Source organism: Bos taurus, chromosome 28, assembly GCF_002263795.3.
Source record: "Bos taurus isolate L1 Dominette 01449 registration number 42190680 breed Hereford chromosome 28, ARS-UCD2.0, whole genome shotgun sequence".
Taxonomy (NCBI): Eukaryota; Metazoa; Chordata; class Mammalia; order Artiodactyla; family Bovidae; genus Bos; species Bos taurus.
In genome coordinates this window covers 42,193,812-42,219,945 of record NC_037355.1, presented here as the reverse complement: position 1 = coordinate 42,219,945, position 26,134 = coordinate 42,193,812, and the positions used below count along the sequence as shown (strand labels likewise).

Below are 26,134 nucleotides of genomic sequence, written 5' to 3'. Positions count from 1 at the left end.
TAAAATAAAATTGGAAGATTAAAAAAAAAAAAACAAACAAACAAAAAAAAAAAAAGAATACTGGTGTGAGTTGCCATGCCCTCCTCCAGGGGATCTTCCCAACTCAGGGATCGAACCCAGGTCTCCCACACTGCAGGGTGGATTCTTTACTGCCTGAGCCACCAGAGAAACCCAAGAATACTGGAGTGGGTAACACATCCCTTCTCCAGAGCATCTTCCTGGCCCAGGAATCAAACCAGGGTCTCCTGCATTGCAGGTTGAGCTACCAGGGAAGCCCCATAATAAAATAGCTCTTGCTTTATGTCACCCAGTTTGGGGTGGTTTGTTAAACAACAGAAAATAACTGGCATGCCCCTCATTCACAAGGTACTTTGACATCCTTGCAGGACCTTCTTCCCCTTCTAGATCCTTCCATCCATGGAGTCACAAGAATGATCACTGAAACTCTCTACACTTCCACTTTCCAGACTTCCTCCCATCGGTGATATCCTCATCTAAGCCATCTCAGCTGCTCTCTTTCAGTTGACAAAAAGGTAGGATTTCTCCAGGATTTTAATGGCCCCCTGAGAAGGATGAGGGACAGAGGTCTCACCCTACTGCCCCTCCAAACATCCCCTGCCTCCCCCCAGGGTTGTCCACAGGCAGGACATTGAGTAGAACCGCAGGTCATAAAGTCACTATGCCAACCTTCCCATCCATTATAAGGGTCATCACAAGGAATTCTGCTTCCTTGGGGTGGGGGAAGGGCCCAAAGCCAACCATCTTTGCCTCTTCCCCCTCGGGGGAGGTACCAGGGGTGGCTCATTTTGCACCGCGGTTAGAGGGCTAGAGGGGTGGAGGCCCCTGGGCAGCGGAGGTCGTGGGGGCTGTGGCCTGAGGGGGCCTGGAGTGGCCAGGGCCCAACAGGGCCGTATGTATGGCCAGGTAAATGGAGAGCAGTGGGCCCTGGATACCCGGCCCCGGGCTCTTCCTGTTGCTGTTGCTGCTCCCTCCACTGCTGAGTGCAGGGAGCTTCCAGCACGATGTCCTGAACTGGAGAAATTTCCGCCACCTTGACTTTGGCTGGAAAACCATTCACCGCTACCTCAGCCCAGGCTGGGGAAGCCTCCACAGGAGCATCAGGAGCAAGGCGAGCAAGTTGCATGACTGTGATGGTGCTTTTGACTTCTATTTAGTCTTGGATGCGTGAGTAGCCCTCCCATCTGGCCCCCTGTGCTTCTCAAGGAGCCTCTGTCACCAAGGTCACTGACGGGAAGAAGGGGTTCAAGGGGTCCCCTGGCTTTGTGACAGAGGAGATGAGGACGGTCTTGGTCAGACCCAAGGAATAGACCTCTATGGCCTCCTTGTTCCTAGACAAAAAGAAAGCCCCAGGCATCTATTTCCTGCGATATCTACTTCTGGAAGGAAAAAGGGCACCATAAGGTTTCCCAGTCTCTCTTTCTTCAGCTCGGCCAGGATCTGCGATGCACGTGCATGACCTTAAACACCTGGAGTGGCAGGTGATTGCTAGGCCCCGCCTTCTCAGCAGCCGTGGGAAGCTCACAGTGCGTTTTGGTTTTGTTTTCTTTCCAGAGAGATTGCTGTGTCCTCTGTTAGGCACTCTTGTAGTGTTTCTGCTTGGAAAGTCCTTTGCTTTGCTGGTTGTAACTGTTTTGCTGCTTTCTTCGAAAGCTTGGAGAACCACGTTTTAATTTGTGTCACTTTAAGAACAGTTTGGTTTGTCTACCTGTGGCCCTGGGAAACCTGGGCTGTGCATTAGGTACCTTCTGACCCTCAAAGGAAAGGGCGAGGTGAATCCTCAGGCTGGAGAGATTGCCTTGGTTCTATTTTCAACTCCTCTGTGAGACGGAGGATAAACTTTACTTATTTAGTAGTAACAATGGCTTGACTCTCAGTAGCACTGAAACATTTTTACGGTTTCCAAGGCTCATCACTGGCATCTATCATCCTCAAGACAATCCTGGGAGACATAGTGGGAATGTATTTGCCTATGCAATCTCTTGGAAAAGGGAAATGGACTCCTAGAGGTTGGATGAGGTATGACAGAGGCTGGTGGAGGTGCCAGGACCAAATCCTGCTGGATTCTGCAAATGGGTGGAGGAAAAGAGGCTGTCCAAGAAAGGGACCTACATACCCATTCCCCAGCCTCAGGCCATTACAGTAAGAAGAATAAGCCTCAGTTCAGTTCAGTTCAGTCGCTCAGTCGTGTCCGACTCTTTGCGACCCCATGAATTGCAGCACGCCAGGCCTCCCTGTCCATCACCAACTAACTCCCAGAGTTCACTCAAACTCATGTCCATCTAGTCGGTGATGCCATCCAGCTATCTCATCCTTTGTCGTCCCATTCCCCTCCTGCCCCCAATCCCTCCCAGCATCAGAGTCTTTTCCAATGAGTCAACTCTTCGCATGAGGTGGCCGAAGTACTGGAGTTTCAGCTTTAGCATCATTCCTTCCAAAGAAATCCCAGGGCTGATCTCCTTCAGAATGGACTGGTTGGATCTCCTTGCAGTCCAAGGGACTCTCAAGAGTCTTCTCCAACACCACAGTTCAAAAGCATCAATTCTTTGGCGCTCAGCCATCTTCACAGTCCAATTCTCACATCCATACATGACCACAGGAAAAACCATAGCCTTGACTAGATGGGCCTTTGTTGGCAAAGTAATGTCTCTGCTTTTGAATATGCTATCTAGGTTGGTCATAACTTTCCTTCCAAGGAGCAAGTGTCTTTTAATTTCATGGCTGCAGTCACCATCTGCAGTGATTTGGGAGCCCCCCAAAATAAATCTGACACTGTTTCCACTGTTTCCCCATCTATTTCCCATGAAGTGAGGGGACCAGATGCCATGATCTTAGTTTTCTGAATGTTGAATTTTAAGCCAACTTTTTCACTCTCCTCTTTCACTTTCATCAAGAGGCTTTTTAGTTCCTCTTCACTTTCTGCCATAAGGGTTGTGTCATTTGCATATCTGAGGGTATTGATATTTCTCCCGGCAATCTGGATTCCAGCTTGTGCTTCTTCCAGCCCAGCATTTCTCATGATGTACTCTGCATAGAAGTTAAATAAGCAGGGTGACAATATACAGCCTTGACGTACTCCTTTTCCTATTTGGAACCAGTCTGTTCCATGTCCAGTTCTAACTGTTGCTTCCTGACCTGCATATAAGTTTCTCAAGAGGCAGATCAGGTGGTCTGGTATTCCCATCTCTTTCAGAATTTTCCACAGTTGATTGTGATCTACACAGTCAAAGGCTTTGGCATAGTCAATAAAGCAGAAATAGATGTTTTCTGGAACTCTCTTGCTTTTTAGATGATCCAGCGGATGTTGGCAATTTGATCTCTGGTTCCTCTGCCTTTTCTAAATCCAGCTTGAACATCTGGAAGCTCATGGTTCATATATTGCTGAAGCCTGGCTTGGAGAATTTTGAGCATTACTTTGCTAGTGTGTGAGATGAGTGCAATTGTGCGGTAGTTTGAGCATTCTTTGGCATTGCCTTTCTTTGGGATTGGAATGAAAACTGACCTTTTCCAGTCCTGTGGCCACTGCTGAGTTTTCCAAATTTGCTGGCATATTGAGTGCAGCACTTTCACAGCATCCTCTTTCAGGATTTGAAAGAGCTCAATTGGAATCCCATCACCTCCACTAGCTTTGTTCGTAGTGATGCTTCCTAAGGCCCACTTCTGTGCGTGACACTCCCAGAATTGTCTGGCTCTTTCATCCATTGGTGAGCAGTCTTATTCACTCCCTTGTCCCCTTGCTCATCCCCTCACTGAAATAATTACTGGAAAACTTCTATACACCACTCACTGTTTTGGGCAATGGAGATAAGGCAGCAAACACAACAGAACTTGAAAAGTCCTTTTCCTCTTAGAGCTTTCATTTTAGGAGGCAAGACATAAATCAAAGAGGAGCTAGGGTATTAGATGGGGATAAACACCAGGGGGGAAATCAGGACAGGAGGATGAGAAGTTTTGAGGGAGGGACTGTTCTAAAGAGGTACCCAGGAAAGACTATAGTGACAGACTGAGAATACTTGGATGACTTTTGAGCAGAGTAGGTGTGTGATTGGATCATGTTTAAAAGAGTCACAGATGAAGGGCACAAGAATAGAGCCTTCTAAGTGAGGGGTCTGGTGCAGGAATCCAGGGAGGAGACGATGGTAGCGTGGACCAGTAGATATGGGTGGCAGTGATGAGTGGAAAGATTCTGGAGCTATTTTGAAATCAGAGACTCCAGGATTCCAGAGAGTGTGGATGGTCGGCGGCTGGGGGAGCCAGGTGCGTTGCTAGGTTGGAGATAGGGGTAGGAGAGGAAAGCAGTTTCTTCACCATGTCTTCTTCATAATGTGAGTAAATATTATTATCTCCATTTTACGCATGAGGCCAGGAGGCTGCTCAAGGCCTGGGGATGAATGACCTACCGAAGCCTCAATATAGAATACACAGATCCAGAATTGGAGCTCCGGAGTCTTAGTCTTTCTCTTCAACAGTATGATTATAATGTATCTTGATGCGAGTCTCTTAGTTTATTTCATTTGTACCTAAGATCCTTGGAATTATAGGATCATATATTTTGTCTAATTTTGGACGTTTTTGGATGTTATTTCTTCAAATAATGTTTGTTTCTTTTTCTTTTTGCTTTATTAATGCACACAGTATGTATATCGTTCTGCTTAAGTGTGTCCTGCAGGTCCCTCAGACTCTGACCATGTTTATTCGTTCCTTTTCCGTTATGCTCCTAACACTAGACCGCAGCGATTGTCCTGTCCTCCGCTTTGCTTGTTCCTTTCTCTGCCTAGTAACTTTTTTATTGAACCACCCTAATTATGATTTTTTCAATTTATTATTATACTTTTCTGCTCCAAAATTCCTCCTTGATCTGTTAATGATTTGTCCTTCATGATATTTATTTTGCTCATGTATCACTATCCCAATTTCCTCTATTTCTTTCTCTTTATTTTCCCACTGTCTGAGTATATTTAAGATGATTTTAAGTGTTTTTCCAGTAAGTCTGATGCCTTACAGAGTTTCTAGTAAGTCTGATGCCATTCATCTTCAGGAATGATTTCTGTAATTTTATTTACTTCCTTTGAATGAACAGTGGTCTGGTTTCTTCGTATTTTTTATGATTATTTTTGTTGAAAATTAGGATTTTTATTACTATAATGTGGTACATCTAGAAAGCAGAATTCACCATAGCTCACTGGGTTGTATTTGCTTTCATCTGTTAATATAGACTCATGTAATAGTCCATTTATTCTGAATCATTTCCAAACTACTTTTGCAAAGAATATTCCTTGTTGTTGTATGTGATCACTAGAGTTTCTGTTCCTGTAACTCTTATTCATTGAGTGTATTGACAGAGATTTCCCAAATGCCAGGATCTGAAACAAACATGAAATCATTGCAAAACAGTAAAAAGACATGGGAGTGATGGGAAGAAGCCACCTCTTCCATTCTTTGTAGAATGTTTCTTTACTAGGACATTTCTTTAGCACTTAGCCAGACCACCACTGAGCCTAGGGACCAGCCTGAGGTGGAAACTTAAAGTCTTCTCAAGACTTTCCTGCGCATTCTCTTGGGCTGCGCGTATGGGTCTGTTTCTAAATTCACCTATGCCCGCCACAGCTGATTTTAAACATCCTAATTGACACCAGCCAGGTAAGGTGAGCTTTACAAAATAATGTGTAAGTAAGGTCAACATTCCGCCCTCTGGATCAAAGTCAGCTTGGGACAAAGCCGGTGATCAAAAACAAAATTGTTGCCATGCCAGAGAAGGTGTGGGAGAAAGGTGACGAAATATGCAGCAGAACTTTCCTACCATTTTGAAATGAACTATTTGTTGGCTGCACCTTTGCTTTATTGTTGGTTTTTGTTTCTTAGGACTCCTAGAAAGCTGATGCTGATAGGTATGGTTGTTGAGTGTGTCCCTGGGGGAATGAAAGCTTAGATTTTCAGAATCTGCCATGTTGATGACATCCTTCATGCTATAAGTTGTTGTTTGTAATTTTATTTTCACATTTGGGAGAAACTACTTGAACACAAATTTTAAATCAAACACTCTTACTGTTCACAGCAAAAGTCGTGAGGCTCCTAACCCTTTCCTCACCAGTTTCGATCTCACTTCCAAGAGGCAGCCACGGGATCTCACTTCCAAGAAAAATCTTGCAGATTTTCCTTGTGATAATACGATCACATTTCCAGTGCTGTGCTTGTACTGACTACTGTTTCCTGCTTTTTGAGGCTTACACCTTCTCTACTGAGTTCTTATTAGAGGAGGAAGAAAATTTAGCTTTCTTAGAGGTCAGCTCTCCTACATGACCCTGCCCCAACAACTTCCAATGTCCCATCATAGTTATCTCCGTAGGGTGTTTTGGTCTCAAGCATAGTATCAAAGCTATCCTGCAATTGCTGGTGGTCCTTGTCTCTCCACTCCCGTATAAGAGGAGGGCACTGGTGATGCTTGAAACTTGTTTAGCAGAAGCCCATGTGGCTGCTCGGTTCCAGAGTGCCCCCTTCCTAGGGACCTGGAGCTCCCTGTCATGGTTTCCACTGCCATAAACGCTGGTGTTCCCTTATATTCTAGAATCTAACGCTTCGTTCACAATAATCCCACACTGAAACCTTTTGCAGAGTAGTTGGGTGGGTTAAAGACTTGAGTTTCCTTTGTATCTTCTTTGGAAGACCCTCTGCAGTGAGGGGGCACTCAGTGGAGAGGAGTGATGGGAGGGAAAGCAGGATGTGGTGTGCATGGTCAGGAAAGGCGTTGCCTCGCACCAAAAGTACAGGAGCTCCCCGGACAAAGTGTGCATTGTGGGTAGGTGGGCCATCTCATGCTTTGTCGCCCACAGTTGCCACACACAGCATGTCTCCCGGGTCTGCTAAGTTGAGGGGCTAAATCATGGGGTTTACAGCTGGTTCTTATGGTTCACATCCATGGAAATGTTGCTTGATCTGTAAGTAGTTCCATTTTCTCATCTGTAAAATACAAATAATGATGATTTCATAGAAGTGTTCAGCATTGGATATCATGCATGTAATGTGTCTGGTATGTACATACTCCATGCTGCTGCTGCTGAGTCACCTCAGTCGTGTCCGACTCTGTGTGACCCCATAGATGGCAGCCCACCAGGCTCCCCCGTCCCTGGGATTCTCCAGGCAACAACACTGGAGTGGGTTGCCATTTCCTTCTCCAATGCATGAAAGTGAAAAGTGAAAGCGAAGTCACTCAGTCATGTCCGACTCTTAGCGGCCCCATGGACTGCAGCCTACCAGGCTTCTCCATCCATGCAATTTTCCAGGCAAGAGTACTGGAGTGGGGTGACATACTCCATGAATAATAACTATAGTATTGTTAGAATTATATACCCTTAGTTTACTCACCATCTCCTAACGGCTTTAGATACAGCCAAGAGGAGTCAGGACGCCCTTGGGTATATGAGAATTACACATTTAAATATGATATTCAGGGTGTTTATGGGCATGGTGATCACTGCAGGTAAAAAGAAGGAGCTCCGGCGGGTTTTCTCAGACTCACAATCCATATCAAAGACTTGAGCCAACATTCGCGGAGGAAGAGCCCAGAACGAGGCACCAGCCTCAGTTTCTCTACTACCATGTGCAGAACCTTGACAAAACCATTAGCCAGAGAGACCCACATTTGCCCTCCGTAACTTGGAGCACATCCTGCAGAGGTGCGGGACTGCGAGGCCAGCAGGGCACGTGGAAGTTCTTCACACCTACATATAAGAGGTTGTGAGGCTCTCCAGCCTCCCCATTCTCCATTCAGGTAACTGGTCAGAGCCGATGGCAGTGAGAAACTGGAAGTGGGGATAGGGAGGCCCTGCAGCTCTCCCTGACGGTGTGGCATCACGGCACCAGGATAGCAGCATCCTGGACCTAGTGCTGCCCTCCCCATGAATGTTCCCAGAAAAGGCCTTCAGTGTTCAGCGTGGCTCAGCTTTGCAGGCCGATAAGAAAGTAGTAGAATAAAATAATCCAAGTAGTACATCCTTCTCCTGCCTGAGGCCAGGGCTCTTCTTGTCGTGTCGAAATTAGGGGACCAGGAGTGCAAACGTATTAGAATTGCTCAGACTTCTCCAGCCAGTGTATCCTCCCTTATTCCTTGAGTGTCAACCAACCTGGTTTACTACCCAAAGTGTCTCATCCCCAACAAGAGTCAGGTTGGTCACCTTCTCCACCACTCACGCTGGTGAAAGTCACCACCAGGGTGACCCAAAGAGGTTGCTAAGGGAGTATGACAGCCTTCAGCTACACGGGGTGGGGAAGGGTTGCTAAAGACTCTGCTGGAAACTGGAGAGGCAGACAATCTGCCCACCGCAAGGAGGCGCCTCATCCCTCCTAATCAGGTCTTCTTTGTTTTCAGGTCAAACGGTGAAGGCAACACCTGGAATGAAATTTGTGATTTAACAGAACGGCTGCTGAAGAGGTTTACCAAGTATGGCTGGCGTTTTTCTCTGCCAGACAGAGCACACAGCTCTTTACAGTCGGTGAAAATGGGAGTCCTTCGGTTTCAGGAGCAGAGAGCCCTAGGTGGTGTTCTGAGGCAGAATTACCAGTCACACTGATCTTACCAGGTCCCAATAGCTCAGTCGGTAAAGAGTCTGCCTGCAATACAGGAGACCTGCGTTCATTTCCTGGGTTGGGAAGATCCCCTGGATAATGAAATGGCAACCCACTCCAGTATTCTTGCCTGGAGAATCCCATGGACAGAGGAGCCTGGTGGGCTGCAGTCCATGGGGTTGCAAGAGTCGGACACGACCAAGCAACTAAGTACATGCTCAACATCTTTCTTGACTCCTGCCTGGGAATCAGGTCACAGTGTAGGGGACACCCTCTGTCCTTAAGAACCTCACAGATTAGGAAACAGGCAAGTCTCATACCTAAACACCGAGTTAAAGGGTGCCAACGACCAAAGGATAAGAACAAAGGAGTTACTTGCAACTTTAAGGAAAAAACAAGTATTCTTAGAAAAAGAAGAAGGCAAGCTTGGCTTCCTAAAGACTGTGGAATATTGAACTAGATCTTAAAGGATGAGGAAAGACAGGGTAACAGAAACCACTTCTGTAGTGAGTGGTCTGTTTGGCTAGAAAGCGGGGTTGACTCAAGGGACGACTGAGAGATGAAGCTAAACAGGGCAGTTCGGGAGGCTTCTTGTGCCAGGTTCGTGATTACCTGCTGTGAGCAATAGGGAGCTATAGATTATTCTAGGGCAGGGATCTGACATGATCAAGGTTGTGCTTCAGGAGAAAAGTCTGATAATTATGGATTAAATGAGATGGAACTTGAACCAGGAGAAGGGGGAACCCAGCTAGGTAGCAATTTCATGAAAAGATGAGTCAATGGACCAGAAGACAGTGGGGGAAAGAGAGAAGGATGTGTGCATGAATGGCTGCTGAGAGGTAGAACACTTTCCCTGAGATAAAAGGCAAGCATGGAAGACAGAGAGGAAGGAAGTGTGGTAAGGTCCAAAGAATTTTACATTAGAGGAGAGGTCCGTGGAGAGGCCCTCACGCACAAATGCATAAGTGCCCACTTTCTTGTGCGTGCAGGAAGCATGCACATGTTTCTGTGTGTGCTTACGTGTGTGTGTGTGTGTGTGTGTGTGTGTGTGTGTGTCTGAGAGAGAGAGAAAGAAACTTTGGGGGCTTGGGGTGGGGGGATATAGAAATGGACCGAGATGACATCTTAGCAACTTTCAGCAAGATCGTACATCTTACAGGCCTCTGAACCCGTCATGAAAGTATTGGAACTTTCAGGATTAGAGAAACGCACACCAAGGCGAAAGAGTTGGGATGGGTAGGGCAGAAATTGACACGCACCGCTGCCTCTCTGGCTGCTCGTTGATATTAATTTTGACCAGTGTTCACGGCTTCTTATGAACCCTTGCTTCCTCCCCAGCCCTAAACTGAGGATTTCTCTCATCACCTACTCCTCAGTCAGCAATATCATTCTGCCACTCACCTCAGACAGGTAAGTGTCATTTTAAATCTCCAAGGTAGGCCTGGTGGGCACGGTCATAGAGAGGCCCAGGGAGCTGAGGGTCTCCACTGGGTGCAGGCTGGGCCAGCCTGGGCTCTCCTGAGTGCCCACTCAGACCCCAGTCCTGATTCCCTGGCTCCCACTGACCCCTGGCTGTACTGACACCAGCAGACTCCTGTGCTGCTGGATCATCTCAACCCCCTCCTAGCCCTGCCCTCCACTCATCCTGTCCTCTCAGCCCTCTTCGCCTTTCTCAGAACTGGCTCACTGTGAGGACTCCTGGGACCTGGAGGAGCAGATGCAGGCCCTTTGTGAACCCTGGCCTGTGTTGGGCACCTGCCCTGCGTGCCAGTCTCTGCTCTGGGCCATGGGGGAAGAGGGCAGGCAGAGTCAGAACCACGCAGCAGGGATGGGCATGATGAAGTGCTGGAGCTTCACTGTGTGGGAGCTTGGTCCCTTGGTGGATCTGAGACAAGGAAGCCCATGCGTGTGGTTCCAAATACCAGGCAGAACTGGGTGTAGGAGGGAAGCATGACACAGCAGCATCCTAAGTGTGCCAAAAAGCCTGGAGGTGTTAAGACGTGCTTCTAGTAACAGGGAGATAAAGATGCTCCTGATGCGCTGAACCCAGTTCAGTGGGTGAAACACTAAAGAGAGGTTAAGGTCATTTAGAACTAAGTGGGTCCAGGATTTGTGGCACAGCACCCTTTTCAGGACCTTGGAGAGAAGCCACAAGCAGCAGCTTAAACAGGACAGCAAGGTTTCCAAGGAGGAAGTGTGATGGTGTCAGTTCATGGAGATAGGTGGCAGAGAGGTGTCCAGTGAGGACTGGAAACGTACCTCTGGGGGCAGAGCTGCCCAAGGAGGAGAGGAGGACAACTGCCTCTTCCAAGGCGTGGGGCTCGAGGCCCGAACCAAGAGAGGTTTAGTGAGGCTCATGGAGGGCCTCCACAGTCCTCTCTGGAAAGTGAAGGAGAGAAATCTTCCATGACAAGAGGGTTCAGGAGAGGGAATGGAGCTCAAGGGAGAGGAAAAGAAGTGAAATCCTGTGTGTGGGGGGTGGGGGGGAGTGGGTTGGATGGGGAGGGGAATACATACCTAGGAAAACAGGTCAACATCAACCATGACCCTCATTCTTCCAGCTCAGGAGGACCCCACAGAATCTTGCTGGGAGCTGGTCTCAGCCTGGGGTTGGGCATTTCCAAAAGTGCCTAGGCATTTAGGAGGATGTGGCAGAGGGCTGGGGTGGGTCTTGCTGTACAAGGTGAGTCCAGAGTGGCTGAGGGAGCCTGATAAGAAGTGTGACTCTAGAGGGTCTGCAGAGGATTTGGGGCAGGACTGGGACCGGGGCTGGTGCTCTCTGAGCCCTATCCACTGGGGCGAGCAGGCTGAGAGGGCACCGTCCACACAGGCCTTGCTCTGGTGCTGGAGAAGCCAGACAGCATGGGGCTAGGAAGCCTCAGGCATGCTGGTGGGGGTGGGTGAGAACTGGGAAGAGGTTCGGCAGCTCCTGTCGTATGAGTGGGGTACTTTAAGAGCAGGAGTGATTGCTGAGGGAAGTAGGAGCCTGGTGTCATGGTATGAGAAGAGCTGGAAGGGCAGCAGAAGAGAGAGCCACTCATGTGAGAACGTTGCCTGATGATGTGGGTCCTGGGCAGGAGGCTGTGAGCACTGAGAGTTCCAGCATATTCTGAAGTGTGAATGACGAAACTGAAATCTTCTAGAAAGTGCCAGGACATGTGTTTCTGCTCAGCTAGGTAAGATCTGCTTTGGCTTGCCCTGGCAATGGGTCCCAGGTCTCCTCTTCTCATGGGCTAGGTTGAGTAGGTCTGGGGCTCTCATATTTCACTGCACATTGAGCATCTCTGCCTGCAGTGAGAAGCCAGCCTTCAGGGACCATGTAATCCTTAGACTTGCTGTGACAGCTCAGCCCATCACACTGGATAAGCCTGAACCTAAGTCTCCGCCCCCCACCCCAGTGTGTCCCAGTCCCATCCCCTGCAATCTGCTTTAGCAGAGGATGACATCTCATTGTCATGGCAGCCTGGAGTCACTACTCTCCCTTTCATGGACAGCCCTCAGGTCGCTTTTCCAGCTTATGGTCTGTTTCTTCAGGAACAGATGAAGGCCAAGAGCCCTAGACTCTAACAGAGAAGCTTGACTACTCCCTTTAGTGCTGGTCCAGAGGGAGAAGTGGCTTGGAGGGACCAAGTCCCCCTCAGGGATCTGCGGCTGAAGAGGAGGGGACAGGGCAGCGTATCATCAGCAGAGTGACTTTGCCAAACGCAGCCTTGCTTGTTGGAGGATAATGTGCCCTCACCAGGGACCCCTTAGGTGCCAGCAGTACCGCCAGTCATGTTGGGGGTGCTGGACCCACAGGTGCACATCCAGAGTGCTCCCCTCTCAACACAGATAGTTAAGGCAGGGCCCTTGCTGAGTCCCCTGAAGTCTGGATGCCTGATAAAGGGATGAGCACTTTGAAAACCAGGTCCTACTTGTGGGACAGAAAAGCAGCTTCCTCCATACCCCTGAGTTGGGAATGAAGAAGGGGTAGGGCTGGTGCTGTCCGTGGCAGATACATGGGCAGAAGAGTGAGGACAGGGCCGCTTGTGTCCCCTCAGGTCCAGGCAGGTCTGCACAGGGCAGAATGGTCCCAGGGCAGCCGGGGCTGTTTGTAGCCATCAACACCCATTCCTCCTCTATTCTCCTTTCGAATCGTTTTCAGAAATGAACTAAAACAAGGTCTTCAAAGACTTCGGGGGGTAAGGCCCTCAGGAACCAGAAGATTGCACGATGGATTGAAAAGGGTACGGACTCTATAGGTCAGAGGATTTATTCTGCTTTGTCAAGTTCTTAAAGAATTATTGGGTCATCTCACTGCCCTCCCCCAACTTTCCTTTATTTTGTTTCAGGCAGGTGATGAGATTGCGAAAATTTACTCTGCTAGTAAGTTGCCCGCTGATGTCACTGTGCTCAGGTGCGACAGAGCCAGGCCCGGGCCTCAGCGAGGGCTGGTGCACACCCTCCTCGGCCAGCTCCTGGCGCTGACTCTTGGCGCGAGCTCCTTGCCCTCTCTGTGCTGCAGGTCCCTCCTCCCCACAGTGAGGATGAAAAGCTCCCCCAGGGATGTTCCTGAGAACCACATGGGGTCATGCTTTAAATTCCTAGTTCTTACTAGATATCATTGCTTGACCTACAGTTGGACTGCATGAAAAAGAAAAGAGAAATTCCAGGGACAGTGAGTGAGTAAATATAGTTCAGTTTGGGGAGCAGAGGCCTTGGTGCCCCTGCCTGCCCACACTCTGTCCACCACGGCACTGGCTCTGCCCCTTCAGCCTCTCCCCTGTGGTTGACTCTCGTCCTGTGACCATGTTTCCAACAGTGGGAAAGGCTGTGCTCGGCCCAGAACCACTGGCATGTAGACTGTAGGGCTGTGGCCTCATCAGGAAGGAAGCACAGGCTGCTGGGAAGGCAGGGAGCTGGGCGGGGCTGCTGCCCAAGCCTCTGGCAGTCAGTCTGGGTGCTCCTCCCTGAGCTCAGCTGAGAGGCTTGTCCTGGCCAGCGAAGTAGCTGCAGTTGCCATTCAGGATAAAGGCTGTCCACCCGCCCCTAGTGAGGGTCACTAGGAAGCACTCTGAGCCCGGCTCCTCATCTGTCACGTGAGTCCTAGACTAAGGGTCCTTCTCCGTCCAGGTGCTCTGGGTGGTGGGTACTCAGGTCAGGGTGGCCCCTCCTCAGGAGGAGGAGATGTGGGCGCTGCACTGTGGGCCTGGCAGCCTGAGGCAGGTGCTTGCTGACCAGGCCACTCCCTGCTTGTTCTGCAGACAATAAAGCTGCCAGCATGGTTTATGCTTTGACTGCTGGATCACTGGACAAATGGACAGTGTGGGCTGCTATGCGGGAAGTAAGTCCCATCCATCATTTCCAACTTTGTGTCCCATCTGGTTGTGTATTTTCTACTCACAGTCTTTTTTTCTATTAGTCCAACAGGTTGAAGAATTTTAAGACCAAACTTTATGCCATAGGTATGAAAAACTCTCAGAGAAACCAGGTAATTCAGAACAGGTAACCAGGCGCCGCCCTTGAACCCAGTTGGGGAAATTTTTCAAAGGCAGCTGTCCCAGTATCACCCAGTGGATGTCCCTGTACCCCAGCCCAAGTGTTTGGACAACAGGTAGTCACTTCAGATGAACAGAAGGTGTTGTGTAAACTCTACACCAGAGGTGTGGGTGGAGGAGCTTTCCACACCCTGAGGGTGGGGTACTGACAGATGCCAGGCTTGGAGTCCAACATGGCAGCAGGCAAGAGCCTATTTCCCGGGACAGAATGCTGTGTTCTCAACCCTTGTGTGTTTGCCAAGCCATCCTCTCTTCCTTGTAGTTGTTTGAAATTGTGGGTGCAAAGACCCAGGTATATGAGCTACCCAAACCTGATGACATGGAAGGCTTTATTGTATCGGTGAGTGTGGGATAAATGTGAGAAGGAGGTTGGGGTAGCTTCTCACCATGCTCATGCGTGTCTCTCTTCCTGACCCTACCACCTATGATACTCTCTTCCAGCTCGTGGGAAATTCCTGTAAGCAAGTTATGGGTGGGGACACCTACTATGCCTGTGTAGGAGGTACGTGCTGGGGTCACTGTTCAAGAGTAAATGACATTTGCGTGTGCGTGATGTGAATGTGCCTGAGTCTGAGGTGTGTGTCTCTGGTGTAAGTGTGAGTCTGTGTGTGTGTGTGTGTGTGGTGTCTTGGTGTGTGCTGTGTGTGTGCATGGAGTGTTGTTGCAGAAATATGTCGGGTATGTTATTGTGTGTTGAGTATTTAAGTAAGTGTGTGTGTGAGTCATGTCTGCCATGGATTATGATGTAGATATTGGGTGTAATTACCTTTTCTTCTGGTTTTATTGAGATATACTTGACATACAGCTCTGTATAAATTGAAGGTATATACCACCAAACGACTTCACATACATGTGTTGGGAAATAATTACCCTAGTAAGATTAGTGTAATTACCTTTTTAAAATTCAAAGCTGAACAGTTTTACTTAGATATAAGAAAAATAAAGCACAGATTAATAAGAAATGTATTTTAAGTAATAAGAAAATTTATTTTTAAACTCTGAATGGAACACTGGCAAATGTAATCCAACAATATATGAAAAGGACAATACATCAAGACTAACTAAGGATCACCTCAGAAATGCAAGTTTGACTCAGTATTTGAAATATCAGTGTAATTTACCACATCAGCAAAATGGAGAAAGAAAATATGACTTTTTTCAATGGATGAATAAAAGAATTGGACAAAGTTCAAGTCATAAGAGGACCATAGTCTGACAAAGGCAACCACACAAATTCTCACAGCCAACACTATACCCAGTGATTCAACAAGGATGGCCTCTCTCTGAGGTCTCGAACTTGACGAGGATACCCTCTCTCCCTGGGAGGGTCCCTGACTCGGTGTGGGAAGGACCCTGTGCAGTCAAGTTTCCATTAGAAGCGCTCTCTCTGAGTGAGCTCTGTGTGTGCCAGCCTGAGCATCCACATCACTGGGATTTGCACAGTTGAGGCAGGTGGATAAGCACAAGCTCCCACGGGTAAACGGCTCCCAGCTGGATGCAGCTGGACGCAGACCCAGGAGACTGGTCCTGGTTGCGGTGCTCCAAACTGCAAGACCACAGTGCAGTAGGCTGTGGTCACACAGAGCAGCGCTCATATCTGAGATCTGCTGCCCACAGGTACAAAACCAGGGCAAGTTGCTGAGTATCTGGCAGCTCCAATTTCATCCTCAGAGTCTAAATAACAAACATCCACTATCACATCTGCAAAGAGATGTAGACGCAGTGGGATTCACAGTGACTGGCACAGTATCTGGAAGCTGGTGGTCCTTACCAACAGGAGCTGGCCCCTGGCTCTGCCCCCACTCTCATGCAGAGCCCAGGTTGGGGAAGGAAATGGTTAAAGAACACCCAGGATGAAAACGTCCTCAGCTGCACTCACTGTAGGTCACGTCTGACCCTGACTCCTCCTGTCTCTGACCCTGTGACCTGCAATGCGAAGTGTAGATGTGAGGAGAGACACACACACGTGCAGGGTCTTTCCCTGCTTCTCTGGTGTTGCTGCCAGCTGTCTAACAGCCTGACAGCTTCCATGCTCTGATCATGTCCCCAGGACACACACAGCCCTGTCAGACCCCAGGGGAGGATGCCTGTTGTCATTCACGCCCTGTGGTGGCCCAGCAGGGGTGACAGGTGCCCACTGCACACCCTCTGCCAGTGAGGTCAAGTGGTACTGCTCTAACCGTTACCACTGCCGGCATCTTGTCGAAAGCCGTCTCACAGCACGGCTGTCACTGGGGGGAAAGCTCAAGGCAGGAACCTGGGCCTGAAACAAACAGAAGCTGTCACTCTGAATAAGTCAGTAGGCCGGGCGTGAGGAAGCCTGGAGGAGGTGAGCATGAGGCAGGTCACTTCTTCAGCCTCTCAGGACTAAGACTCTACTCCAAGACTAAGCAGAGGCCTCTGCCCGCCTCCTTGCCTCCAGGCCTGTGCCCCAGGCCTGCCTCCAGGCCTGTGCCCCAGGCCTGCCTCCAGGCCTGTGCTCCAGTCCCTCCTCTGCCCAGGGCACGAGGGGCTGAGCAGGCCGCTTCCCTTCCCACCTGACCACAGAAGCTGAGGCCCTCCAGCTGGATCATCAGACTCTCCAAGGACCAGCCTCTGCTGTAAGCTCACCTGCTGCAGAGGCTGTGGGATCAGGGGACTGAACTTCCTGAAAAACCTCCCTCAGCTTTACAGGCTTCAGCTTACCACCCTTTCAGATGTTACTCTCCTGGTGCCTCAGTCCCAGAGCCTCTCCTGGTCAGCTGCTCGCTGCGGCTTCCCACAGCTTTGATGTTTTTCTGTCATTTGTCACTTATGTACTGTGACTTCTGCTTCACTGTGTCCATGGCTATTTTAATTTTTATCATTCACCTCGCTTTTTCCTACCTTTTATTATGGAAATGTTCATAACTATAGCAAAGCAAAGTGAACACAGATGTACAGTGGACTCTCCTGTCTCCACTACCTGGACTGACAGCATTTCTATCATCGTTTATCATGGGGTTACCTCACCTCCAAACCCTTCATTGTGCCTAACTTTACCTGGTAACTTTTTGGTTGAGTTCTCTTTTTGAAATGCAGCAGACCTAAGTGTATCATTTGATGAGTTCTGACAAATGCACAGGGCACCCATGTAACCCCAAACCCCACAAAGACTCAGAGCATTACATTTGCACCTAGAGTGTCCCCTCAGCTCCCTTCCCAGGCAATCCCTCCCCCACCCCCTGGAGACAGCTACTCCCTGATTTCTTCCTCTACAGTCTAATTTGCTGCTTTAGAACCTCTCCTCAGTGACTCACAGGGATGAGCACAGGATCTGGCCCCGGGCACTCGCCACTGTGGTTTGGGGATTCACCCACCCTGTGGGTTGCTGGGTTTGCTTGAGATTTGGCCCTGGAAGGCAGGCTGGAGGCGGCAGCCTGTCACCCGTTTTCCTGTATATGACCAGACCAGAGTGAGTGTCTGCAAGAACCCGGCAGCAAAGGCCATAGTAGGAGCCAGTGCAGAGCAGGGCTTCCCTCTGGTGTCCAGCTCTGCATCCTGGCCAGAGACTCTCTGTGAGGGGGGGTGGGAAGGCTCTGTGGGGCAGGAGGACCTGAGGCATGAAGGATGGTCACAGACGGGCACTCCTGCAGCCAGCCTGGGCAGAGACTGCCCCTCCTCCAGGATAAGGTCCCCCCTTGTCCCATCCCACTTTCTCCTGAGCTAACAATCACAAGGAGTTCTGCTTTTATATGTAAACTCCTACCTAAATATACTTTATGAAGATATTTTTCCTTTAGTGGGATCGTGCAGTACATAATGTTTTCCAGCCTCTGCACGGTATTCCCTGCATGAATGGACCAATGTATTTCATTAGTCTCCCTTGGTCAGTATTCAGATCATTCCTAATAAGTATACTACAAGTCACATTGCGGGACTGTTCTGATGGTTACCCCTCTTGGCTCAGAGTATCCCTGGGATCAAGACCAGAAGTAGAACTGATACCTTGAGAGGCCACCCAGCTCACTGTGGGCAGTGTCCAGCTTGTCTCAAAATGGCCGTGCCAAGCTGCATGTAGGGCTCCGCCATCTGCCCTCCCCAAGGCAGGTCACCTCTATCCGTGCACCCTAGTCAGTCTCGTGCAGGTTGCATGCCCTCTTCAAGCTCCTCTCCACCTGGCTTTCTCAGGGAGCCTGCCTTCCCATAACTCTGTCTGGCGGCCCCAGGTGACCTGGTGTGTAACTTTTCTTCCAGAGAGAAAGCTCTCTCCTCCACAAAGGATCAGTATCCCTCAGGCTGTTGATCCTTCTGCCTCTGGTGGGCAGCTGCACTGTGCATGGGAAATGAAGCCCTGTGCGCTGATTTCAGTTCTTCTTGCAACTTCATTTTCATCCTGTGGGGCTAACTGTTGAGAGGAATTAGGATATGGGGTGTTGGGAAACAGAAGAGGCTGCTGCCTGGACAAAGAAAACTTGTTTATTTTGAACTCTCTTCTGCTCAAAAACCTGAAACCATCACCCTGCCTTCCACTTTGGAGACTTGCCAGAGTTTAGAAGCCCTCCTTTGAGAGCAGCACTGCCTGGGGCAGAGGGGCTCTGCTGCGAAGGTGAAGCAGCACCTGAGCAGGGCTGGAGGCAGCAGGAGACCCAAGGCGGAAGGAAGGCGCCAGGCTGAGGGCAGTGCGCACTGCCACTGAAGAGGCAGCATGGTCTGTGCTCTGGGCTGTCAGCTGGCCCTGCCCTCGGCTGCTGCCCTCCCTCCTGTCACCCACATGGAGGAGGAGGCAGAGTCCAATCTTTACCATGAGGCTGGGGCTTGCCAGCTCCTCTCTGGTTCCAACTCAGTCCAACGAGCTGAAAAATCCACGTATCAAAGTGTCAGGGAGGATGTGTCCCTGGAGAGGAGTGTGATAGATGTTCAGAATTAAGGCAGGAATGGGCTTCCCTGGTGGCTCAGCTGGTAAAGAATCCGTCTGCAGTGCGGGAGACCTGGGTTCAATCCCTGGGTTGAGAGGATCCCCAGGAGAAGGGAACGGCTACCCACTCCAGTATTCTGGCCTGGAGAATTCCATGGACTGTATAGTCCATGGGGTCGCAAAAAGTTGGACACGACTAAACAACTTGCACTTCATTTCAAGACAGGAGCAGAGGCGGTGTGAGTGGGTGCTGGGTTAGGTACTTGAGCTCAGATTCTGGCCCTGTACCTGCCAGAGAGTAGGGGGAACCTCTTGCCCTATCTTAGCTCCAATTTCACCCTCTGTAAAATTGGGAGTAGTAGATCATGTGTACCTTGTGGATTCAGGAGACTTAAAGGAAGAAGTATAAAGATTGATAGGCGCACTGTAGATGCTTGCTTGTGGAGAACATCATTTTGAATGAACACAGCAGGTAGTGCCTTGCATGGATTTTCCCACTTTTCTGGTTCCTCTTGTCTTTTTGGCAGGAAGGCTACACGGTCTATTTTTGCCTCATCTAGAGCCCGACCTCTCCATATTCTGGCAGTTAAGGTTTCCTTTCTCTGCCTGTGTCTACTTACAATATAGTTTATTCGTTTAGAGCTATGCTTCTTTGCAAAAAGTAATCCTAAAATGTAAATTGCAGACAATCCGCTTTGAGACTGAGGGGCAGCTGCCCTGCTCAGGTGGACCCAGTTGTGCTGGCAAACGTGTATGTGCAAGACACAGTCCCACCTGCTTTTTCTGGGACAAATACAGATTCCCATGTCTCGGTGAGCAGAGAAGGTGCTTCGGCTTTTGTGTCATAGTTCAGCTGACCATATGTGCATGGGTTTACTTTGGGGCTGTCTATACCTATGTGTCTCTTTCTGTATTAGTACCATACTGTTTTGGTTACTGCAGCTTTGGAGTATAGTCCGAAAATAGGAAACATAATACCTCCAGCTCTGTTTTTTTTTTTTTTTTTTAATTTTACAATATTGTATTGGTTTTGCCATATATCAACATGAATCCACCACGGGTATACACGTGTTCCCCATCCTGAACCCTCCTCCCTCCTCCCTCCCTGTACCATCCCTCTGGGTCGTCCCAGTGCACCAGCTCCAGCTCTGTTCTTTCTTCAAAAATTTTTGTTTATTTGGTGTCAAGAAAGTATGCAGACTTTAAACAGGGGGTGCGATTTTTGGAGAACCCTTGAAAACCTAAAAAAACTTATCATCAAGCCAGCTTCAGCCCACAGGCTGAGAATATATTTTCTGCAAGCAGAGAAATTGCAAACTTGGCCCTGATCTGATGGGAACTGCAGGGATACCTGAAGCAGGAGGAATCAGGACTGCCAGATAAAAGTCTGTGCTGGCATTTCTGAGGAATGCTCCTCGAGTTAACTGACCTTGGGCAAATGAAGCATATGGGATTGAAATTCACCAACTTTGTCCAGGAGGCACAGGTGGAGGCTAATGACCTTGGGCTTAGAGCAAGAAGACTTGCATGTTATCCTGGACAACTCCCCAGATTGTTGTGCTTAGCCTCTTAGTCAGATCCAACTCTTTGTAACACCATGGACTGTAGCCTTCCAGGCTCCTCTGTCTATGGGGATTCTTTGGACAAGAATCCTGGAGTGGGTTGCCATGCCCTCCTTCAGAGGATCTTCCCAACCCAGGGACTGAATCCCAGTCTCCCACATTGCAGGTGGATTTTTTACTGACTGAGCCACCAGGGAAGCCGTCTTCTCTGGGTCCCCTGGTATTTGCCTCCGGGACCAGAAATTCCCAGCAGCCTAGAGAGAGGCTATGGCCCAGAACTTCACTTTAGCATATCAATGTCTCTCACCCTGGCAAAAGGAAGTGCTGGTGAACCCTGGGGGCATTGTGTGAGGAACATGAAGGGTCAGGAAGAGGGAAGGGAAGAGCAGTCATTGAATACTTCAGAACCACATCTAAGACAAGGTTTTATCCTCCATGGGGGATTCTCCTGTGCAGGGTCCTTTCCTCCTTGCTTGCCTCACCCAGGTCCTGGCCTTGCTCCTGGGGTCTCTAGCCTGCTATAGGCACAGAGAAGCACAGGGAAGAGGAATAAACCCCAAGTGCGAGAAAGTCCTTTGTGTAGCTGGTGCTACACAAAGCACCAGCCTTGTGTGCTCAACTCAAACAAGGGTCAGATCTATCTTCAGCTTGCTTTATCTTGGTTCCTGTCTTTGTGTAAGGGAGGGCCTGGTGGAGAGCACTGCCTGCAATGCCTAGGGAAGACTCTGGGACATATGGGTCAGAAACCCGAGACTGGATTTGCCTCTGTGGTGGGGATGACATTGGGTGCCTTTAGTGAGTTTGATGGGTCAGGGGAAGTAGTAAGAGGTCCCCTGAGTTCTCAAAGCCCAGCCCTGCTGCCTCAGAGTGGACCGTCAGTGACAACAGGTGAGCCCAGGGGACAAATGGGTTATTCAGACCCTGGTTCCTTACGGGTGTCCCCGGGGAATGCAGTTATGGGGTGACCTGTAATAATTGTGAAGTCGGAAGGAAGTCAGGACTCAACCACTCCTAACACAGAAATTTGGATGTTGCCCTTGCAGAATCCTACCATCTCGGATTTTATGCACCTGACCTGAGTCCAGACAAAATTAGTGACTATACTTGCAGATATAAACTGGACAAAAACAAAGTCTACAGTAAGTAACCCCCCACCTTGGTGCCTCTAAGTGACAAACTTTCCACACCACACTGCATTCCCTCAGCCAACCCAGCCGTCAGATGCCTTCCTTACCATTCACTTAGACACTCTGAGGATAGAAGGAGTGGGGACAAGCAGAGGCAGGGACGTGGCTAGGAAACCTGGCCCCCTTGCCCTTCATCTCAGGCTGGGGAGTGATCAGTCCCCAACAAGTCAAGAAAGCCTTGGATCCGGGCTTATCCCTGCAAAGGCTCAGCCCTGCTGGGAGCGCTGGCTCTGCCCTCATGCTACATTCTCCCACTATTTCCTTGGCCCTCCCTCCCCTTGAGAGAAAGGACCTGAATCTTATGAGTCTGTTGGTGAGAAGTGGAGGCAGCCCTGGGGCCCTGAGTCTGTGCAAGGTGCACTGAGCTCTCCCAGGAGAGTTGGGTCACCGGGATTGAGAAAGGATGACAACAGCCAGGCCTGGGCCCTGGGATCTTGGCTCAGGCCCATTTTACATGTGTGATTTTGACCTAATGAATGTTCTGTTCTCAGCCTCTATTATCTGTACTGTAAAATGGGGTCTGTAGAGTAGGTGCACTAACTAAGCCCTGCCGCTGCTGCTGCTGCTAAGTCGCTTCAGTCGTGTCTGACTCTGTGTGACCCCAAAGACGGCAGCCCACCAGGCTCCACCATCCCTGGGATTCCCCAGGCAAGAACACTGGAGTGGGTTGCCATTTCCTTCTCCAATGCATGAAAGTGAAAAGTGAAAGTGAAATTGCTCAGTCATGTCTGACTCTTAGTGACCCCATGGACTGCAGCCTACCAGGCTCCTCCATCCATGGGATTTTCCAGGCAAGAGTACTGGAGTGGGGTGCCATTGCCTTCTTTGAACTAAGCCCTACCATATACATAAGGCTACTATTTGGAAATATTCAGGCACAAATATCCTCCACAATGGGGGAGCAGCCTGAGAAAGCCCACAGTGGGGGCAGGAGATGTGCCCTCATCACTGAGGCAGGTCTGACCTCCCCCAGAGAGTGCCTGGAGATAGTTGGACTTCCTCTTCCTCCTTAACTCTCCCAGCCAACCCCCTGATACGTTGATTGGATATGATTATATTATGTTCTCTGACTCCTCATTCCAGGGTCATCTGATAAACCCAGAGCGAGTCCTCTCCACCAGGACACTTCTGGACCATGTCTCCTTACATGGGTGCATAGAACAGGCAGGGCTCTGCCATTTCCACACTCTCACACCACACAGGGTGTAAATGGCCTTGGGGGTTAGATTTCCCTTGGTCTGTACTTTCTCAGGAGTGGTTCCTACCGTAAATCATTTGTATGGAGAACGTATGTTTATTGAGCACCTGCTGCATCAGGTTATGTGCTAAGTGGCTTATATGCACGATCTCAGTTAATTCTCAAATGAGACCTAATTGTATGTAGCTGATGCAGTAAGAGCTGGAAAGCAGTGATCTGACCACCTAGTCTGGGCCTTTGGCCTTGCTGATGAGAGTTCTTGAAAAAGGTTGGGAACAACCTATCATCCAATAAATGTTCTCAGACACTTCTATTACTGTTTTCTCACTCGTGGTGTCCTCAGTTTCTCTCTGAGGTGGACCAGCACAGAGATCTCACATGGGAGAGCTTATTCCTGCTGGGCTCTCTGCTGACCACCATGGTGGATGTGGCTGGAGGCTGACCAGAGTGGTGGATCAGCAGTATTTATTGCCATGAGCCCTGAGGATTGCCATGAGTGCAATGAGGATTCATTTGGTAGTCTCTCATTATAGTTTACTCTGATTAAAACATCTGGGAAAACTTTTTAGTAAACACAGAAAAGCATAACAAAGATTAATTTTAAAACCAACATTTCTGTATGCTTTATATTGTCTATCTTAAGTGTGTCATGATTTCACATATTAAGAAATCTTTAAACATGGTGTTCTTGTGACCCTCGGTATATGAGGTGGCTGCCATTACCTCACTCTCCCTGCTGTGTGAACACTGTGGAGATTATACTACATTTTCTTGTGATTTTTTTTCACCCTAATCTCAGCCATTCTACCCCTCAGACACAAATCCTTCCCCCTAAATAAACTTAGTGATTAGTTTTTTAATATCAGTACCAATGAAGGGGAAAACAGTTCAGAACTTCGTCGCTAATGTGAGAACTGAATTATGGCCAAAAGCTGGTCACTGGGAAGGGAAGTGCAGACAGTCAGGGGGTGAGAATAGTTAGGGTTCAGGAGAGGGAAGGCTCCACAGCCACTCACCGTGCACTGGCGGGGGCTCCTGAGGGCCATCTGCCAACCCCCACAACATTATAGAACAAGCCCGGACACAGGGGCTTCCCTGTGTGCACAGACAGCACCACCACCCACCCAGACGCTCTGCTCACTAACCTGCGTGTCATCCGTGACTTCCATTTGTTCTCATCCCACATCCAGGCCACCTACAGGGCCTTCTGCCTCTGTATCCAAACTCATCTGGACTTGGACAGCCCCTCGACACACTCACTGTACTTAGAATAAAGCCCACACCCCTTCCCAGGGTCCACGAGTCCCCCACCACTCATCTCTTTCCGTCAACAAGTTCAGCTGACTGTGCCACAGGCCATGGCACAGGTGCCCACAGCCTGGCACTCTTCCTCAGCACTTCCCTTGCCTTTCCCCTCATCTGGTTTCAGCTCCAGGAACATTGCCTCAGAGACCTTATCTTTAATGAGAATTCTCAATAACATACAAAAGTGGCAAAAATTGTATAGAGCCCTTGAAGCAGCCTTACCTGCTTTCAATAATTATCAACGCTGGCCAACCTGGTTTGCTTATATTTTCACCACTGATTATTATAAAGCAAATCCCAGATATCCCCCATCATGTTCTGTGTAAATATTTCATTTTCTCTTAAGGAGAAATTGTGTCTCTAAAAGACTAAGCAGTTATTCCTTCCACTCCCTTCCCTATTCCTTCCCTTGCTTATGGACATCATGGTGCTTTTCTCCCTGGCATTCATTTTGTTGTTTGGTACTTTATTGTCTGTCTCCATGTTGAGTCCCACAAATGTCAGGCCCTTAAGAGCAAGCTTCTGCCCACCTTGTTCCCATGAAACACCTGAGCCCCTGCACCGCGCCTGGTGCATGGTAGGGTGTCAGAAGAAGGCAGAGAAGAGAAGCTGCTTCTGCCGGAGCGGTGGCTCTGCTTACCAAGGGCAGGCAGAAGGGGAGGGGTGGATGGATGGACAAGTCCATTGACACTCTTCATATGATTGTCTTTTAGCTAAACCACCTGACTCAGTGACTGGAGAAAAACTAGTCTGCATAGGACATGTTTTTCTTGAGGCTGGAAAGTAAGTGTTTATGATCTGGGGCCCTTTGGGCAGGTTTCCCTGCCATGAGGAGTCCGGAGTGTGGGATGCCCCATTTACTGAGGGCAGCACATGTCTGTCTCCAAGACGGCTCAGGCATCCTCCACCCCTGTCCTGGTTGATAATCCCCTGAGGTGTAAAGAGATCCGCTGTGGGCTGTGACCCAGGCTCTGCTGAGGAGGGCAGGATGTGGGAGACGGTGTGTCCCAGGGATGGTACCTTTACTCCAGGAAGCTTTTCCAGACGAAGCCAACATGCTGTGTACATACAGAGTTGGGATGGTGACACATACAGCCATCCTTAGTCACTTAGTCCGTGGTCATGAGGGTATCTAACCCCATGCAGGGCTCCTCACTGCCTGGTCTGCCTTCATTTCAGAGGTCAGTCGCATGTTGTCTGGGCATCAGCTTTCCTTGCCCGTGCTTCCTGCTCCCTGGAAGCTCCAAACGCCTGATGTTTGACGTCATTACAATAAAGACATCTGGGGAAACAGATTGAGACAAGTGCAAGAACTGTCAGTTGTCACCTTGTCAGCATTTGCCCTCTTCTATGCTTTAGGGTGGTCATCGTTGATTACTCTCTGAACAGGGAAAATACCTGGAGTGAGCGAAGCCTGAAAATTACCAGCAGGGACTGTGTGAGTGAATGTTGGGTTGCAAGAGAATCTGCTTGGGAGGAAGAGACAACCAGGGATGCGGGACAGGGGAACAACATCATTGGGAAAGGGCCAGCCAGTTTGGTGCCTGAGTTCTTTATCAGGGAGCTATCCCCACAACTCTGGTTTGTGAAATTCACTGGAATGCCTCTATGAGTGTCTCAAGGTGCAGCTGGCTATCTGGGTCCTACAGAAACTGCCTTCTCTGTGAACCAAGTATCGTTGAAGGTATGTGCAAGGAACCAACTCAAGCTCTAAGCAACTCCAAAAATGGCTCTGAGCTTCTGCCCACCTGGACCCACAATGCCACCTCTCCTGGCCCAGGACTTGTGGTGGGTAACTCCAGGTGCCAGCCTGGATTCCAGCTGGAGTGAATGTAAAAGGCTGGGACACTGCACACTAGGAGACAGAATCCAGCCCTCTGAGACTCCCA

The 26,134-nt window shown here is 49.3% G+C and overlaps 1 protein-coding gene across 2 annotated transcripts; it reads left to right on the top strand.

Moving 5' to 3' along the window:
* The first annotated feature begins 549 nt into the window (after positions 1 to 549).
* LOC112444752 (anthrax toxin receptor-like) lies at positions 550 to 25,597 on the top strand. Of its 2 annotated transcripts, XM_059882701.1 has the most exons (12): positions 552 to 1,185; positions 8,384 to 8,455; positions 9,919 to 9,990; positions 12,725 to 12,806; positions 12,912 to 12,945; positions 13,824 to 13,903; positions 13,982 to 14,050; positions 14,380 to 14,457; positions 14,559 to 14,619; positions 21,599 to 21,694; positions 24,959 to 25,028; positions 25,425 to 25,597. In XM_059882701.1, the coding sequence occupies exons 1-12, from the start codon at positions 929 to 931 to the stop codon at positions 25,498 to 25,500; spliced, it is 1,047 nt and encodes a 348-aa protein (XP_059738684.1). In that variant the 5' UTR covers positions 552 to 928; the 3' UTR covers positions 25,501 to 25,597. The 2 variants fall into 2 exon arrangements, with proteins under 2 accessions (XP_059738685.1, XP_059738684.1); XM_059882702.1 differs by lacking the exons at positions 24,959 to 25,028; positions 25,425 to 25,597 and adding an exon at positions 22,826 to 23,253 and having other exon boundaries at positions 550 to 1,185.
* The last annotated feature ends 537 nt before the right edge of the window (positions 25,598 to 26,134 follow it).

Excerpts from the sequence above, each read along its gene's own strand:
- LOC112444752 (XM_059882701.1), top strand. The coding sequence starts at position 929 with ATGGAGAGCAGTGGGCCCTGGATACCCGGCCCCGGGCTCTTCCTGTTG. Across the intron at positions 9,991-12,724 it reads CTGCCACTCACCTCAGACAG|AAATGAACTAAAACAAGGTC; the intron begins GTAAGTGTCATT and ends AATCGTTTTCAG. Across the intron at positions 14,620-21,598 it reads CTACTATGCCTGTGTAGGAG|AATCCTACCATCTCGGATTT; the intron begins GTACGTGCTGGG and ends TTGCCCTTGCAG.